This window comes from Malania oleifera, chromosome 6 (assembly GCF_029873635.1).
Source record: "Malania oleifera isolate guangnan ecotype guangnan chromosome 6, ASM2987363v1, whole genome shotgun sequence".
Lineage (NCBI taxonomy): Eukaryota > Viridiplantae > Streptophyta > Magnoliopsida > Santalales > Ximeniaceae > Malania > Malania oleifera.
The window spans coordinates 33061560-33076559 of record NC_080422.1 but is presented as its reverse complement, the minus strand read 5'-3'; the positions used below and the strand labels follow the sequence as shown (position 1 = coordinate 33076559).

The 15000-nt window shown below is 38.2% G+C and overlaps 1 protein-coding gene across 2 annotated transcripts in view; it reads right to left on the bottom strand.

Moving 5' to 3' along the window:
* Positions 1–349: 349 nt before the first annotated feature.
* The window catches only part of LOC131157592 (uncharacterized), a 38035-nt gene continuing 23384 nt past the window's right edge, over positions 350–15000 (bottom strand). Inside the window, exons 7-10 of one of the 2 annotated variants that reach the window (XM_058111866.1) lie at positions 1351–1420; positions 1132–1242; positions 787–849; positions 350–695 (exon numbers count right to left, since the gene is read on the bottom strand). In XM_058111866.1, coding sequence (XP_057967849.1) covers positions 805–849; positions 1132–1242; positions 1351–1420 — 226 coding nt within the window. In that variant the 3' untranslated portion in view covers positions 350–695; positions 787–804. Of the gene's footprint in view, positions 850–1131; positions 1243–1350; positions 1421–15000 lie in introns of both variants that reach the window. The other variant, XM_058111864.1, reaches the window with a different exon arrangement.

Below are 15000 nucleotides of genomic sequence, written 5' to 3'. Positions count from 1 at the left end.
CGAGCCTGCCTCTACAACGGATTAAACATGACCTGTTACATTATGATCAATGTGCAATGAAAATTAAATTATTTTCTCAATGAGAATATAATCATTGCTCTTCAATGTAGTTTAAGAGAATGGATCAAGAATATCAACCAGAGTTTTTTAAGATTCAATCTCTCTCCAGGCGCGTAATTTTGACATTGAAAGTGAGGGGTCCCATTTTGCTTTCGACAGATATTGATCCTAAAAATGTGGATCATGCAATGGAATGCAATCAATGTACAGCCCATTGAATGGAGGAGAATTGATTGTAGAGACAACGACAAGCAATAGTAACAATGACTACAGGCTACAGCTTCCCCTATGAATGAAGATACCCTGTATCTAATTCGAACAGGATCCGTTTAACATTTTTCTCTGATCAGATTTCTTCATTTAAACAATAATAATAATAATAATAATAATAATAATAATAATAGTAACAATGCATGGTCCAATTATAGGATCCCCGCACTGGGGTGGGGGAACAAACAAACACTACTCCCATTCTGATGGCAAAAAAAACCCTGGCGCCCCAAAGGCAGCACATGTCCCATTGCATCTTAATGACTAGTCAGCAATACCCAGCAAAAATCCTCTACAAATCCGCAAGGAGCGTTTGGAGTCCATCGTGCAAAACAAGCATATGGGTTGGGTATTGTGTAGCAATCCTGGCAGGAAGGTTAAAAGCAACCATGTCATTCCAGTTTTTGACCAAACTTACTAGCCAAAACTACTATCATGGAAGGGCATAGCACTTACAGTCCTGCAAAAGGCCTATCAATCAAACCTTATCTTCTTCGGAGCAGGCCCTATGTCACCCACCTGCAAAAAACCAAAGAAAACAGATGAAAAACGGGCTACTTCTCCAATCATTCGTTTTTTGGCCAAAACATGCACTTTCTTATGATGAAATGGTGGCCTAATGCCTCCTGAGAATTGGCATTAAAACGAGCTTTAAAAGTAGCATCAAACTACTAACAAATAATTTGTAGAGAGGCAATCTCATGATTCTTTAAAACTGTTAGTCTGATTGTTTTCCTCTTTCTCAACATAAAAACAGTGGCAACAGCAGAAGACAAAATCTGTAATAGAACAGCTTCTTACAATTTCCGGGCATTCATAATCAATACCAGCAGCCTCTATCCGCTTTCTCCGCTTTTTATCCCGTTTCAAGATCCTCTCTACCAGCTTCCTCTGCTCTCCCAATGTTCTTTCCTAAATAATCATTGCAATTCAACAAATTATCAAACTAAAAAGGAATCCTTCATTTATTAGAAAGTTCTTTCTGTACCCAGAGAGATCTCTATCATACTTGATGCATACCTTGTTGTGCCGCTTCCTTTCAATTGCAACCCAGTTCGGTGGTTTGTACCAACGGTTTACACCTTTCCACCTAAATCAGTAATTCAATGGTGAAATAACAGCAACGCTAATAGAAGAATTGGCAAAACTAATATGCTCAACATATAATTCATGTGAAAGGTAACGGGCTTTTTGGTTCAGTCAAAAATTATGAAAACAAGAACCAAGAAAACTAAAAACTAAAAACCTAATTGGTTAATATTTCTAAAACTAAAACCAAATTAAAAACTTGATAAAACGAGTGCTCGTTCTTGTCCTTGAAACAAATAACAATTAAAATATATGCTTAATATAATAAAATTACAAACTAATGCAAATTAAAAATACTATAATAAAAATAAATTATTACATTTCAAAATTCAAATTACAGTAACAATATCTTATTATACATAACAATTGAAAAATAGTAAATAAATAGATTTTGTTTTTTTAAATTTTTTTGAAACTTCACGGCCGTTTTTATTTTAATTATATTTTAAATTCATATGATCATTTTTATTTTTATTCAAAAGTACGCATAAAATAAATGATTTAATCCAAAAAACAGTTAATCCCAAATATTCATAACATTTTTGTAACAGGCTGTCAAAGCAACTGAAAATCATAAAATATAGTTCTCGATTCTTTTGAAAACAGTTGAAAACCAACAATAGAAATAGCAAACTGGCAACATAAATAAATATGTTTCATAATCCGTTTTTTTATTGTACAAAAATAAAAACAGAAAACAGAAACAATACCAAATAGATAAACATATTCTAAGCAATTGACCAACACTTCAAACTAAAACCAACAGCTATGTGCACTTTTACATGTAATGGAGACATTCTGCGTGAACTCGGCATTCCCACTTTTGTGGTACAATGTTAAATTTATTGCATTAAAACCATTCCACATAAAAATACGGTTAACAAGGAAAAGATGCAAAAGAAGAGATTGAGTAGAAAAAATAAGTTTGATGCTCCCCACGATAGTAACTAGGATGAAGAAAACCCTACGAACGAGATAGATTGGTAATTTTCTGATCAAGAACTTGATTTTCTAATTGAAGATTGAGGTATTGCAGATAGGATGCTGGATGATCTTTTAAAGGTGAAAAAGATACTGTTTCCAATAAATTGGAAATTCTTGATATTTAGTCAAATTTTTCAAGCCAAGGGCACTAATGAGGTCGTCACACACACACACACACACACACACACATATATATATATATATATCAAATCACGCTGCAAAACAACCAACAAAAAAAACCTACAATGAGGCTATATACAGAATCCTATCCCAGAGCATAGAGCAAGATATCTTCTTCCCCATAAAGATGCAAGCATTTCTCACCAACCATCTCTACTACACATGTAAGGTTGTCTTGTGACTCTTGTCCTTGAAAAGGGACCATGTCACAATAATTATTGTCCAGTTCTTTACCCTCAGGCATCTGCAACACAAGTTCTCTTTTTTCATCTCTTCCCTCTTGTCATCCTAGCGGCATTCCTTTTAAGTTCTGCAAATGCCAGTTATCTGACCCTGAGGGAAGTCTCACAGAATTTAGACATCATATGGCAGGGGCATCTTCTGGTGTATTACCTATCCCTTCATAGGACAACACTGGATCTAAAACATAGGGAGAATGTGTCTGGTAGGAAGACACTGACTGTAGACTCATTTGTCAAGTATGAAGGGGGTAGGCGGAGAGGGGAAGCCTCCAAGTATTGTTCATTATTAGGATGGTTAACTTGGAAAATTCACACCTGAAAGTATAGATAAAAGGGTGATTGAGAAGGTGGTTGGTAGGATTTTTCCTAATCTGACTTTAGTTCTGGAATCCAAATTGGAAGAGATGGATGGTTTTTTAGTTTGAAGCATTTGGGAATCTAGACTCTAGATTCAAGGAGTTTGGTTTTTTTCATCTTGTCAGGTTACACTGGGTGAGGTGGGGATGTTTATTATTATCATTTAAGACACAAGATTTGGCCAGTTGTCTGATAGTGTGCATGGTTCTTTTTCTATTTTAGGCCCTTTAGATGTCACTAGTAGAGGGGGGTGATGGTTCACTGCTGTTAAAGGACCTATTATGCCAAGAAATTGGTGAATTTGTATGGTTTAGGTATCCCTGTTTTTCTTTTTTCCTTTTTTTTTTGTTGTCGTGTGTGTGTTGAGGAGAAGTTAGTGGCAGGGAAGCAATGGAGACTGAATTCAATGGTTACCAGATTGTCCTTGATAAGTTGGGGGTCCTAGGGTGACTGGTAGCATGTGAGGGGTGGACAAGGTGTCTCGTGCAGAGTTGGAGTCTTAAATTTGTAGAGAAATGAGGGTTGTCAAGGGGTGGAGGGGGTAGAGAGAGGGAAAATTCCATTTTGCAAGATATAGCAGATATTGATAGGTTGGAGTAGAGTGGAATCATGACTTTAGAGTCAGGCAGATACAATTGAAAAACTAATTGGAATTTTGTCAAGGAGTGGACGCCAGAGTCAATCTAAGTGCATGATCAAGGGATCTAGCACAGGAGATTACAGGGTCTTTTAAGCATTTATGTACAGATGTCTCCTTTTGATCCATGATTAAGGGGGTGGATTTGTGTCCCATCACTCAGGAAGAGTTACTTAATAGAAGACATGAGGTGAGGACAGCAATATTTGGCATGCATACAGATAAGACATTAGGCCTATATGGTTTCACTATGGAATTTTCTCAGAGTACTCAGACGATTCTCAATGATAATATTATGATGTTTTCCTCTTTCTTATCTCATCAAACGAAATCCAACATTCTTTTCTGCTTGCGAAACGTTTGTCGAAAGCGAACGTTCCTTCTAAAGCTAAGGCTTTTGGGTGGATGACCAATTTAAATAAACACCATCTGTCAGACTACAAGCATGTGGGTACGGTGCTATGCTAGTGGTGAGGCAAATGATCATGTTTTTTTTTTTTTTTCAAAGTTTGGTCTTTATGAACAAGCTTTTGCCATGTCTGGAAGAGTGTTGGGTACGCCCTACTTCTTTGGAGGAATTTAGGATTTGAGAAGCGCAAGGATGCAATGGAACTTTGATGGCTCGTCGTTTTTCCTGCTAGTGAATGATTTGACAAGAGAGAATTGCATCTATTTCTCAAGTACAGGATGTTTATGAATTTGTACATATCTGGTTCATCCTTTGGAACCTTATCACATCGCGGATCTGATGAAATAGGATAAATTGAGGCAAAATTTAGTAAATACATAATTATCTTAAATATATTAACCATTGATCTGCAACCGGATTTTTTTTTTTCTTTTTGGCTAGCTATAAATATTTTCATCTAGTTGCTTTTGGAGTGGGTTTTCCTCACACAGTGAGATTGGTTCTCTTTGCTAGCTTGATTCTGTTTTTTATTTCGAGTTCCAATTCGAATTTTTTTTTTTATAATAAATGAAGATATATTAAGAAAGAGAATGTACAATCATGATAAAATAAAAGCAAAAATAAAAAAACTACCCCAATCAGCTAAAAAATACCCCTCCTCAATCCCTTCCCATCACAGTTCACAGTAGATTTGCCAGCATCAAGCCTAACTTCATTACCTCCTTTGATCAGACAACATGAGGCCCAAGTCATCCAACAAACTCTTAAGTTTCAATGCCCTTCACAGAAATATCTGGAACTGGGGTAGGCAGAATTCCATCCTTGACCTTTTGTTGTTTTTTAGGGACCTCATCTTCAAAAATATTAAGTCATCTAAGCATTCTAGAGGAGGAGGCAGCACATAAGATAAATCCCCAAGGCGATCAGTAGAAGAATCTGAGGAAAATCCATGCTGATCCTGAATATGATCCAAAAGAAAACCTTCTTCGCATTCAGATCACTACTCCCTAACTATCCTCATCCGAAACATCTCCCCCATCTCTTACGATCCTTACTCAATTTGGCCATCTCATCAATTGGCTCCTCCACGATACTTAGAACACCTTTTGAATCTCTTCTGATAATTTTATATGTTTTCTCACCAGAAAGACCAGCCATGGGGTTTCTCTATGAGACGATTCCAAGAAGGAAAAAATTGCTGCAAATTTTTTCTAGAAATGAGAAGAAGTATGGACCCATTTGGAGCAAAATAGATGATATATGGACTCCACAACTTCATCACCCTTTACATGATGCAAAATATTATTTAAATCCCCAATTGCGTTATTAGGAGAACTTCTCTGATTATGAAGAAGTGACGAAAGGATTATTCGAATACATGGATAGAATGTTGACATATGAGGAGAGGCTAGCTGCAGACATCCAATTGGATTTGTTTGATAATGCACGATGGGGTTTTGGGACTCAGTGGCTGTTGGCTCCAAAATGTTGAGAAGCCTGGGTAAAAATAATATTTCAGTAAAAATTAGTTAATTAGTAGTACTCTATCCTTATTTCTTCTTATAACTCGGAACTTAAACATGTTTTTTTTTCTTTTGTAGCTGCTTGGGGGAAGCGTTTTGGGACAAAGACCCCAGAATTGATGAAGCTTGTTATTCGTGTTCATAGCCTGGCATGCAGTGCTAGTGGATGTGAGAGGAATTGGAGCACATTTGAGCAAGTTCTTACTTCTTACAAATGCCATGTTATTATGGTCTCACTCAAATGTGAAAATATCTTCTAATATCTAAAAATTTAAATGGCTTAAACTCAATTGTAGATTCATATGAAAAAAGAGGAATAGATTAGAGCACAAGAGATTGAATGCTCTAGTTTACGTCAAGTACAACACCAAACTAAGGGAGAGAGCTATAAGAAGAAGACAAACATATGATCCAATATTGGTGTCGTAAGTAGCTTCAGATGATGAATGGATCACAGAAAAGGAAGAACCTATCCTCCCAAAAGATACTTCTTGGTTTGATGATAAAAATCTCCTCGATGTTGATGCTATTAGAGCTTTGCCGGTGGTACCTTTTGAAGGAGATGATGCTAAAGCAACACTAGCTTCTGGTAGCTCGCATTCTAATCTTCCTAGAAAAAAAAAGATTAGTGATTATTGTGAGAACTTGAGTACATACATATCAATAGTCATTTTTGAATCTACTAATTTATAATTCTCCATTTCTCCCAACTCTTAACCTATAGCTTTATTGAATATGTAGGCACTCAAGACAAAGGCAAGAGGCCAACATTGGGCACAATTGAGGAAGACAATGATGTTGAAGTGGGAGAGGAATTTATTAGTGAAAGAACTCCTATTATAGATGATTTTGATGAAGATGAGGACTTTGATGAAGATCTTGATAGTTCGCTCTGAACTTTGTTGATTAAGATTTAGATTCTTAGAAATTAGAATCTTGGATGATAAGACATTGTGATGCTGTAATTTGGCTTTTTCTCTTCTTTTTGTAAACTTATGGCTTATTTTTAACATGCATTGTTTGAGTTTGTTAGCTAAAATTGGCCTATATGATACTTAAGAATTACGTTTTTATTTTTTTCTCCATTATTCTAACATTTTTCTCATTTTTATACTATATATAAATTTATTTATTTATTTATTATTTTAAAAAATATAGTCCCAAAATGCTTACGCCTCAATGCCTTGAGGCTTATGCCTCGCCTCGCGGAGGGTAAAACACCTCGCCTTCGCCTTCGCCTTTTAAAACACTGTTATTGTCAAATGCATTAATGCATTATTTATTTATCTATCTTCATTCTTAATGTTTAAAGTTTGCACCACTTAATAATAACCAATGGACCAAAAAACAAATTTTTGAGTCATAATTTGATTAATTTAAAATAACCCAAATCACTCTCTAAGTTGTCCATTTCATGCATAAGTTATACAAGACAAGAATCAAGCCTACATGAAAAATAGTTTAGAAAAGAACTTTAAAATATGAAAGAACGTAGAATCTTACGATCCCACCATAATCCTACTGCAATCCTACCGACTACGATCCTACAAATTTGTGATTCTACGTAGGATCAAGATTATTTTAGTAAAGTAGGATAGGACGATCCCACAATCTAGATCACGATTTTAACAACCATGTTACCAATTAGGAAGGCGGTTTTGGGAATCCCATTGCCAAGAGCCAATCCCCTTCATATTTGGGACTTCTAAAAGCATCTTCTCTTACTCTCCCCGAAACTTAACTAGAGGAAGTCATGCATCAGCCTCAATAGAGGCTTGGTTATATTCATGGGCACTCTAAAAAGCGAAAAGAAGTAAATGCGGATGTCAAAAAGTGAGGCATTAATGAGTGACATGACCCAAAAGGGAAAAATATGTCATCTTCCACCCCTTTAGAGACTACCTTCCCTCTCAATCAAGGGAGTCCTAAAACGTGGCAGAGTTTGGTTGCCCCAAGAGGGAGACCAAGGTAAGAGCAGCCACTCAAGGAAAACACAACCCAACAGTGTTTTAAAACCCCCTAATTCCCTACACCCAATTTGATACCAACCACCCTATTCATGGATAAGTTGATCTCTAAACCTAAGATCTTTTCGAAGATTTTTAACTCGAATATTTGGCAAGATTGTCCTTGAAAAACAACATAGTATCATCAGCAAACTAAAGGTAAGACACTTCCATTGCCTCCCTTCCCAACACAAAGATCTCTAATCACGTCAAGTCATAAGTACGCATGTCCTAAGCCCGCAAGTAGTTGTAAACCACTTTGTCGACTGACCATTAATAATAACATATGAACCTCTTACCCACTTCCTCCAAATCTCACCAACACCTTTCCTACATATTCTATCACCCAAAAAGTTAAAAGCCCCAATTTACCGTATTGAATGCTTTCTCAAGTGTAGGTTAAATAAGAGGCCCCTACTCCCCACATCCTCCACCATCTCATTAGCCATGTGAACGGCATTTTAGATTTGTTTCTTTTGAATAAACACCAAGTAAGCCAAAGTCGTTATATCCCCCAAAACCCCCCGCAGTCTCTTAGCTAAGAGTAAGAAGAAAGAATTCACACTATTACCCACCACCCCATTACAATGAAACTTCTCAAAGAACCACAAGATGTCTTCTTACAAGACTTCCCAATTCTCTCGAAAAATGCCATTGTCAAACCATTTTATTTCTTGAAAGGTCTCTTAAGCCATTAAGGTGCACTCGCCTTGATGGGGCTTCATTCTAAACCTTCCACCATTAGTAGATTTGGAAGCTCCTTAGATCTTTGTAAAAATTAGTGATCTCAACTGCAATAACCCGAACCCAAAAAATAAAAGAAAAATAAATAAAAGGGGGAAATAAATAAAGAGAAATTTGAAAGGGGGATCAGCAGGGACTCGTCCCGAGAAGGGGAATTTCAAATCATTAAGGGTTCGTCAACAAACTCATTGTCTTCAACGACGAACACCCTTCTTTGATTCGTCGACGAGTACGCGTCTATCATCGACAAATACATGTAGCCAGCAGTCTATATATATGCTTAAATCGGATTTTTAGCGAGATTTTCACATTCTTTTCACTCTCTCTCTCTAACTTTCAGCTTCTCCTCCTCCTCTCTTCATTTCCGGCCCAATTTTACCTCGTTTCAACGATCAGGAACCACCAGGATGATCTAGGGGTGATTCTCTACAAGTTGATCAAAGCTGATTGTTGATTTGGGATCCTTGCGCACCACCCCAAAACTAGGATAAGAAAAATGTTTTAATATTAAATTAATTATTAGGAGTGTGTGAGCCTAGGAGATGTTAAATGATAAATATTTTGGGGGTCGAACTGAATAAGTTAGGATTTGTGGATTACAGGGTTCCGTTTTCCGTTCGATTTAGGCAAAATTTCGAGGAATGGGTTAGGGTAATAAAATTATACCAGCTTTTTGATAAGTAAACCGGATAATTTAGAGCATTTGAATCATACATTTATAGTATAATTTTCTGAATGGTTTAGGCATTGGAAAATAATGATTTTTTATCATAAATCAGATTTGGAGAAAAATTGTGTGACATGAGAATAACTTTTCATAATTAACGAGTTGTACATACTGTTTGATTGTGAATACTATTTGCTTGTGAATATTGTCTGATTGAGAATACTGCCTGGCTGTGAATAGTGTTTGGTGGTGAATACTGTTTGGATGTGAATACTGTCTGACTATGAATAATATCTGGTTGTGTACATAAATGTGTGTGTGAGGTTTGTTTGTGAAAGCTTCGTGTGAGGTACACAGTAGCTCTATGTGGGCCACGTATTGGGTAGAACGCAGTAGCCTTATGTAGGCGCCGCGTATTGGATAGTACGCAATAGCCCTATGTGGACCACATAATAGGTAGTACACAGTAGCCCTATATGGGCCACGTATTGGGTAGTACGCAGTAGCCTTATGTGGGCCACGTACTAGATAGTACGCAATAGCCCTATGTGGACCAAATACTGGGTAGTATGCAGTAGCCCTATGTGGGTCACGTACTAGGTTGTACGCAGTAGCCCTATGTGAGCCACGTACTAAGTTGTACGCAGTAGCCCTATGTGGGCCACGTACTGAGAGGTATGCAATTGCCCTATGTGGGCCACGTACTGAGATCAATGTAATGTGCTGTATCCAGTAGGGATGTGTTGTGATGTATGTGTATACGTGGATCGTTGTGGTATGATTAACATTGGATGTGTGAAGTATACGTGTGGTATCCTGTGTGGATGGGTATTCTGTGTGGATGGGTAACTTGTAATGTATCCTGTGTTGATGAACTGTGATGTATATGTTTGCAGACTTTATGGGATGATTGATGTGAATGTGTGAATATAGGTATGTGAACTTAAATGCATAAATATTTATGGCAAAGTAAAACTCTCCGTCCGAGGGCTTACCGAGTAAGGTGAGTGTCTTGATCAGTATCAGTTGTAGCCACAACCAAATTAAAGGGTACGGTTACAAACGGTACCAGAGCAAAGAGGAGTTACATGTATGGGCGTGTAAACTCCCCAATCCTCCGGAACTTTTGCTATAAATATTGGTTGTGTAGGTGTGATTACGGAATGTGTGTGTATCCTTTCAGTTAATCTTGGTTATTAAATAGCTATAGTTTTTATACCCTAAAACTCATTTGCCACACACTGTTATAGTTTATTCTTCCTTACTAAGAGGTGTCTCACCCCAGAGAATTATTGACTTTTCAGGTCCTTCAAGTGATCGAGCTTAGAAAGTTTTGGGGCAGGGTTTAGAATTTTGGTAACTCGTGAATGGTTGCAAGAACTGATATATGTATAATTATGTTTTTAAATTTGGGTTATGTAATAAGAAGAATATGGACAGATAAATACATTTTTTGGATATATAGTATATAGTACTCTGGTATTTTATTTGAGGTTGTTTAATTATTTCGTTGCGTGAATGGTATTAGAGATGGTGAATGGTCTCATCACACCTTGGGCCCCACCTGGCGGGCTTGGGGCGTGACAAAGTGGTATTAGAGCTTAGCAAATAAATTCTACAGACTTTAGGATGGATTAATACCAGAGTTAGGTTCGAGTTAGGATAGGGGTAGAAATGGATAGAGTAAGTTATTGATAGGAATTTGAGTTTTATTTCGTAGCCTGGAGGCATAAATCCCTTGACAGACTTTTGTGATTTTTTGAATCAGTCGATGGTTTCAAAAAACCATAGTAAATCCATCGACGGTGATGTTTCCAAGCAGAGAAATTAGAACTTGGAATTAGAACTTGAAGGTTAGAATGAATGAGGTTAATTGGCTGTTTGATGTTAATTGAGGATTTAAATATTAAACTGGTTTCTTTGCTTTATAACTGTACCAGTTATGGTAAGATATGCAAATTCTAAACTCGCCTCTATCCTATCTACAGGATGGAGCCCAGAGGTAAAGGCATGGATACTGGGGAAGAGAATGAATTGGGGGCTTCCAACGGAGATGAGACTGAAACCTCCAGACTGCTGCGAGGTATAGCTCGACAGGTTAGGGAAGAGATGAGACAGGACCCCGAGGGATCGAGCTACCCACCTATGAACCAGGGTTGTTCAATTGATCAATTCACTTGCCTGAAACCCTCTTCTTTTGCGGGACGTGCTAACCCAATCATAGCCGAGAATTAGGTGTAGGAGATGGAGAAGATACTGACAGTGCTAGATTGCACTGAGAAACAGAAGGTTCTCTTCGCCACTTTCAAACTGACAAGAGAGGCAGAGCGGTGGTGGCTGGCAGTGAAGCTGTTAGGAGAGCAGCGGGCAGTACCTACTGTTATGACATGGAAGCATTTCAAGGAGGTCTTCTACGACCGGTATTTCCCCACCACCACAGGAATGCAAAGGCTGAGAAATTTTTCAACTTGACTCAGAGGCATCACTCTATGCAGCAATACACTACTAGGTTCGTGGAGCTTTCTCGCTTCACTCCTTTCATGGTCCCAAATGAATATCAAAAGGCAAGGACGTTTGAAAGGGGCTTGAAACAAAGAATCCTCGAGCATGTGGCATGCTTACAAATACAGAACTTTTCAGAACTAATAGATAAAGCCACCGTTGTCGAGTTGAGCCTGCAAGGAGGTGTAGGGATGTCAAAGCAGAGGAAGAGACTTATGTCTCCCAGCTCCCATGCTAATGTCAGACAAGATAAATGGAGGGGAGACAGAGATACTGGGGGTCAGAGGTCAGTTAGGAGTGATCAAGGCAATCGGGGTAACTCAACACCCTCTTACTATGTGAGGTGTAATCGGAGGCATTGGGGAAAATATCCGAGTAGGGGTCCTATGTGTTACTGGTGCGACAAGTACGGACACATAGCTCGAGATTGTCATGAGCCGCTGGGTTAAAACCAGGGACTGCTGAACAACGCACTCGCTCCAGATTAGAATCGAAGGAACAATTCGGCGCCACGTGGCAAACCAATGCGTGTCTACACACTTGTCCCAGTTCAGATGGACACTACTAGAGGCGCACGTAATGAGTTTATGATAGGATGAGCAATAATTTCATTTGATTTTAAGTGATACAAAAGTTTAGTTAGTATAACAATTGTGTGAAATGTGTGATAGAATATATTGATTAACAAATTTCGAGAACGAAATTTTGTAAGGGGGGAGAATATAATAACCCGAACATAGAAAGTAAAAGAAAAATAAATAAAAGGAAAAGAAGAAATAAATAAAGAGAAAGAAGAGGAAGACCCTGAAAGGGGGAATTTCATATCATTAAGGGTTCGTCGACGAACCCATTGTCTTTGTCGATGAACACCCTTCTTTGATTTGTCGACAAGTACACGTGTCTCGTCGACAAATACACATGGCCAAAAGTCTATATAAATGCTTAAATCGAATTTTCAGCAAGATTTTCACTCTTCACTCTCTCTCTCTCTAAATTTCGGCTTCTCCTCCTCTCTCTCTTCATTTTCGGCCCGATTTTACCCCGTTTCAATGATCAGGAACCACCACGATGATCCAGGGGTGATTCTCTGCAATTTGATCGAAGCTGATTGTTGATTTAAGGTCCTTGGGCACCAACCCAAAACTAGGGTAAGTAAGATGTTTTAAACTTAAATTAATTATTCAGAGAGTGTGGGCCTAGGAGATGTTAAATGATAAATATTTTGGGGGTCAAACTAATTAGGTTAGGATTTTTGAATTACAGGGTTCCGTTTTCCGTTCGATTTAAGCAGAATTTCGAGGAACAGGTAAGCGGAATAAAATTATACCAGCTTTTTGATAAGTTAATCGGATAATTTCGAGTATTTGAATCATATATTTATAGTATGATATTATAAACGGTTTAGGCATTGGAAAATAATGGCTTTAGATCATAAATTAGATTTGGGAAAAAATTGTGTGGCATGAGAATAACTTTTCATAATTAATAAGTTGTACATACTATTCGGTTGTAAATACTGTTTGCTTGTGAATATTGTCTGGTTGAGAATACTGCCTGGCTGCGAACAGTGTTTGGTGGTGAATACTATTTGGTTGTGAATACTGTCTGGCTGTGAATAATGTCTGGTTGTGCACATAAATGTGTGAGGTTTGCTTATGAAAGCTTCGTGTGAGGTACGCAGTAGCCCTATGTGGGCCTCGTACTGGGTAGTACGCAGTAGCCCTATGTGAGCCACGTACTAGATAGTGTGCAGTAACCCTATGTGGGCCACGTACTGGGTAGTATGCAAAAGCCCTATGTGGGCCACATACTAGATAGTACGCAGAAGCCCTATGCAGGCCACGTACTGGATAGTAGGCAGAAGCCCTATACGGGCCACGTACTGGGTAGTACGCAGTAGCCCTATGTGGGCCACGTACTAGGTTGTACGTAGTAGCCCTATGTGGGCCACGTACTGAGAGGTATGCAGTTGCCATGTGTGAGCCACGTACTGAGATCAATGGAATGTACTGTATCCAACATAGATGGGTTGTAATGTATGTGTATACGTGGATCACTGTGGTATGATTAGTATTGGATGTGTGAAGCATACGTGTGGTATCTTGTGTGGATGGGTATTCTGTGTGGATGTGTAACTTGTAATGTATCCTGTGTGGATGAACTATGATGTATATGTTTGCAGACTTTATGGGATGATTGATGTGAATGTGTGTGAACACTGGTACGTGAACGTAAATGCATAAATATTTATAGCAAAGTAAAACTCTACGTCTGAGGGCTTACCGAGTAAGGTGAGTGCCTTGATCAGTATCAATTGTAGCCACACCCAAATTAAAGGGTACGGTTACAAACGGTATCAAAGGAAAGGGGTGTTACATGTATGGGCGTGTAAACTCCCCAATCCTCGGGAACTTACGCTATAAATATTGGTTAAGTGTGACTACGGAATGTGTGTGTATCCTTTCAGTTAATCTTGGTTATTAAACAGCTATAGTTTTTATACACTAGAACTCATTTGTCACACACTGTTATAGTTTATTCTTCCTTACTGAGAGTTGTCTCACCCCGGCAAATTATTGACTTTACACATCCTTCAGGGGATCGAGCTTAGAAAGTTTCGGGGCAGGGTTTAGAATTTTGGTAACTTGTGAGTGGTTGCAAGAACTGATATATGTATAATTATGTTTTTAAATGTTGGTTATGTAATAAGAAGAATATGAACAAATAGATACACTTTTTGGATATATAGTATATAGTACTCTGGTATTTTATTTGAGGTTGTTTAACTATTTCGCTGCATGAATGGTATCAAAGACGCTGAATGGTCTCATCACACACCGGGCCCCACCTAGCGGGTTCGGGGCTTGACATCAACCCCCCAATCTAAGAATGCCCCGTCACCAAATTCCCTAAATCTAATTCCAACTCATTTGTAAAACCTTATCTCCTCCTCCCACTAGGCACTCTATAAAAGAAATTGGAATTGCAATCCCGTTCATTATCGCTTTCTAGCATCAACTTTATGTCCTCTCTTATAAGAGCACCTCCAACTCATTGCAAAGTGTAGACCTAGCCCCTACGTCCTCATCAAACAGGCCACACTCCTCAAGCCTATCCAACCCTACAATTTTAGAAAAATTCTTTTTCTCTTTAATATTCACAAAGATCTCATACTTCAAAAGGGTAAAGCCCCACTGCATTGGGTTAGACTCTAGAGTCTAGAAGTAGAGGGCAATGGTTAAAGGAAGCTCTAGCAAGGGTCTCCTAGATCTGGAAAGTGTCTTCCCATGTGTTGGTTAATAGGAATCTATCAATATGACAAGAAGCATG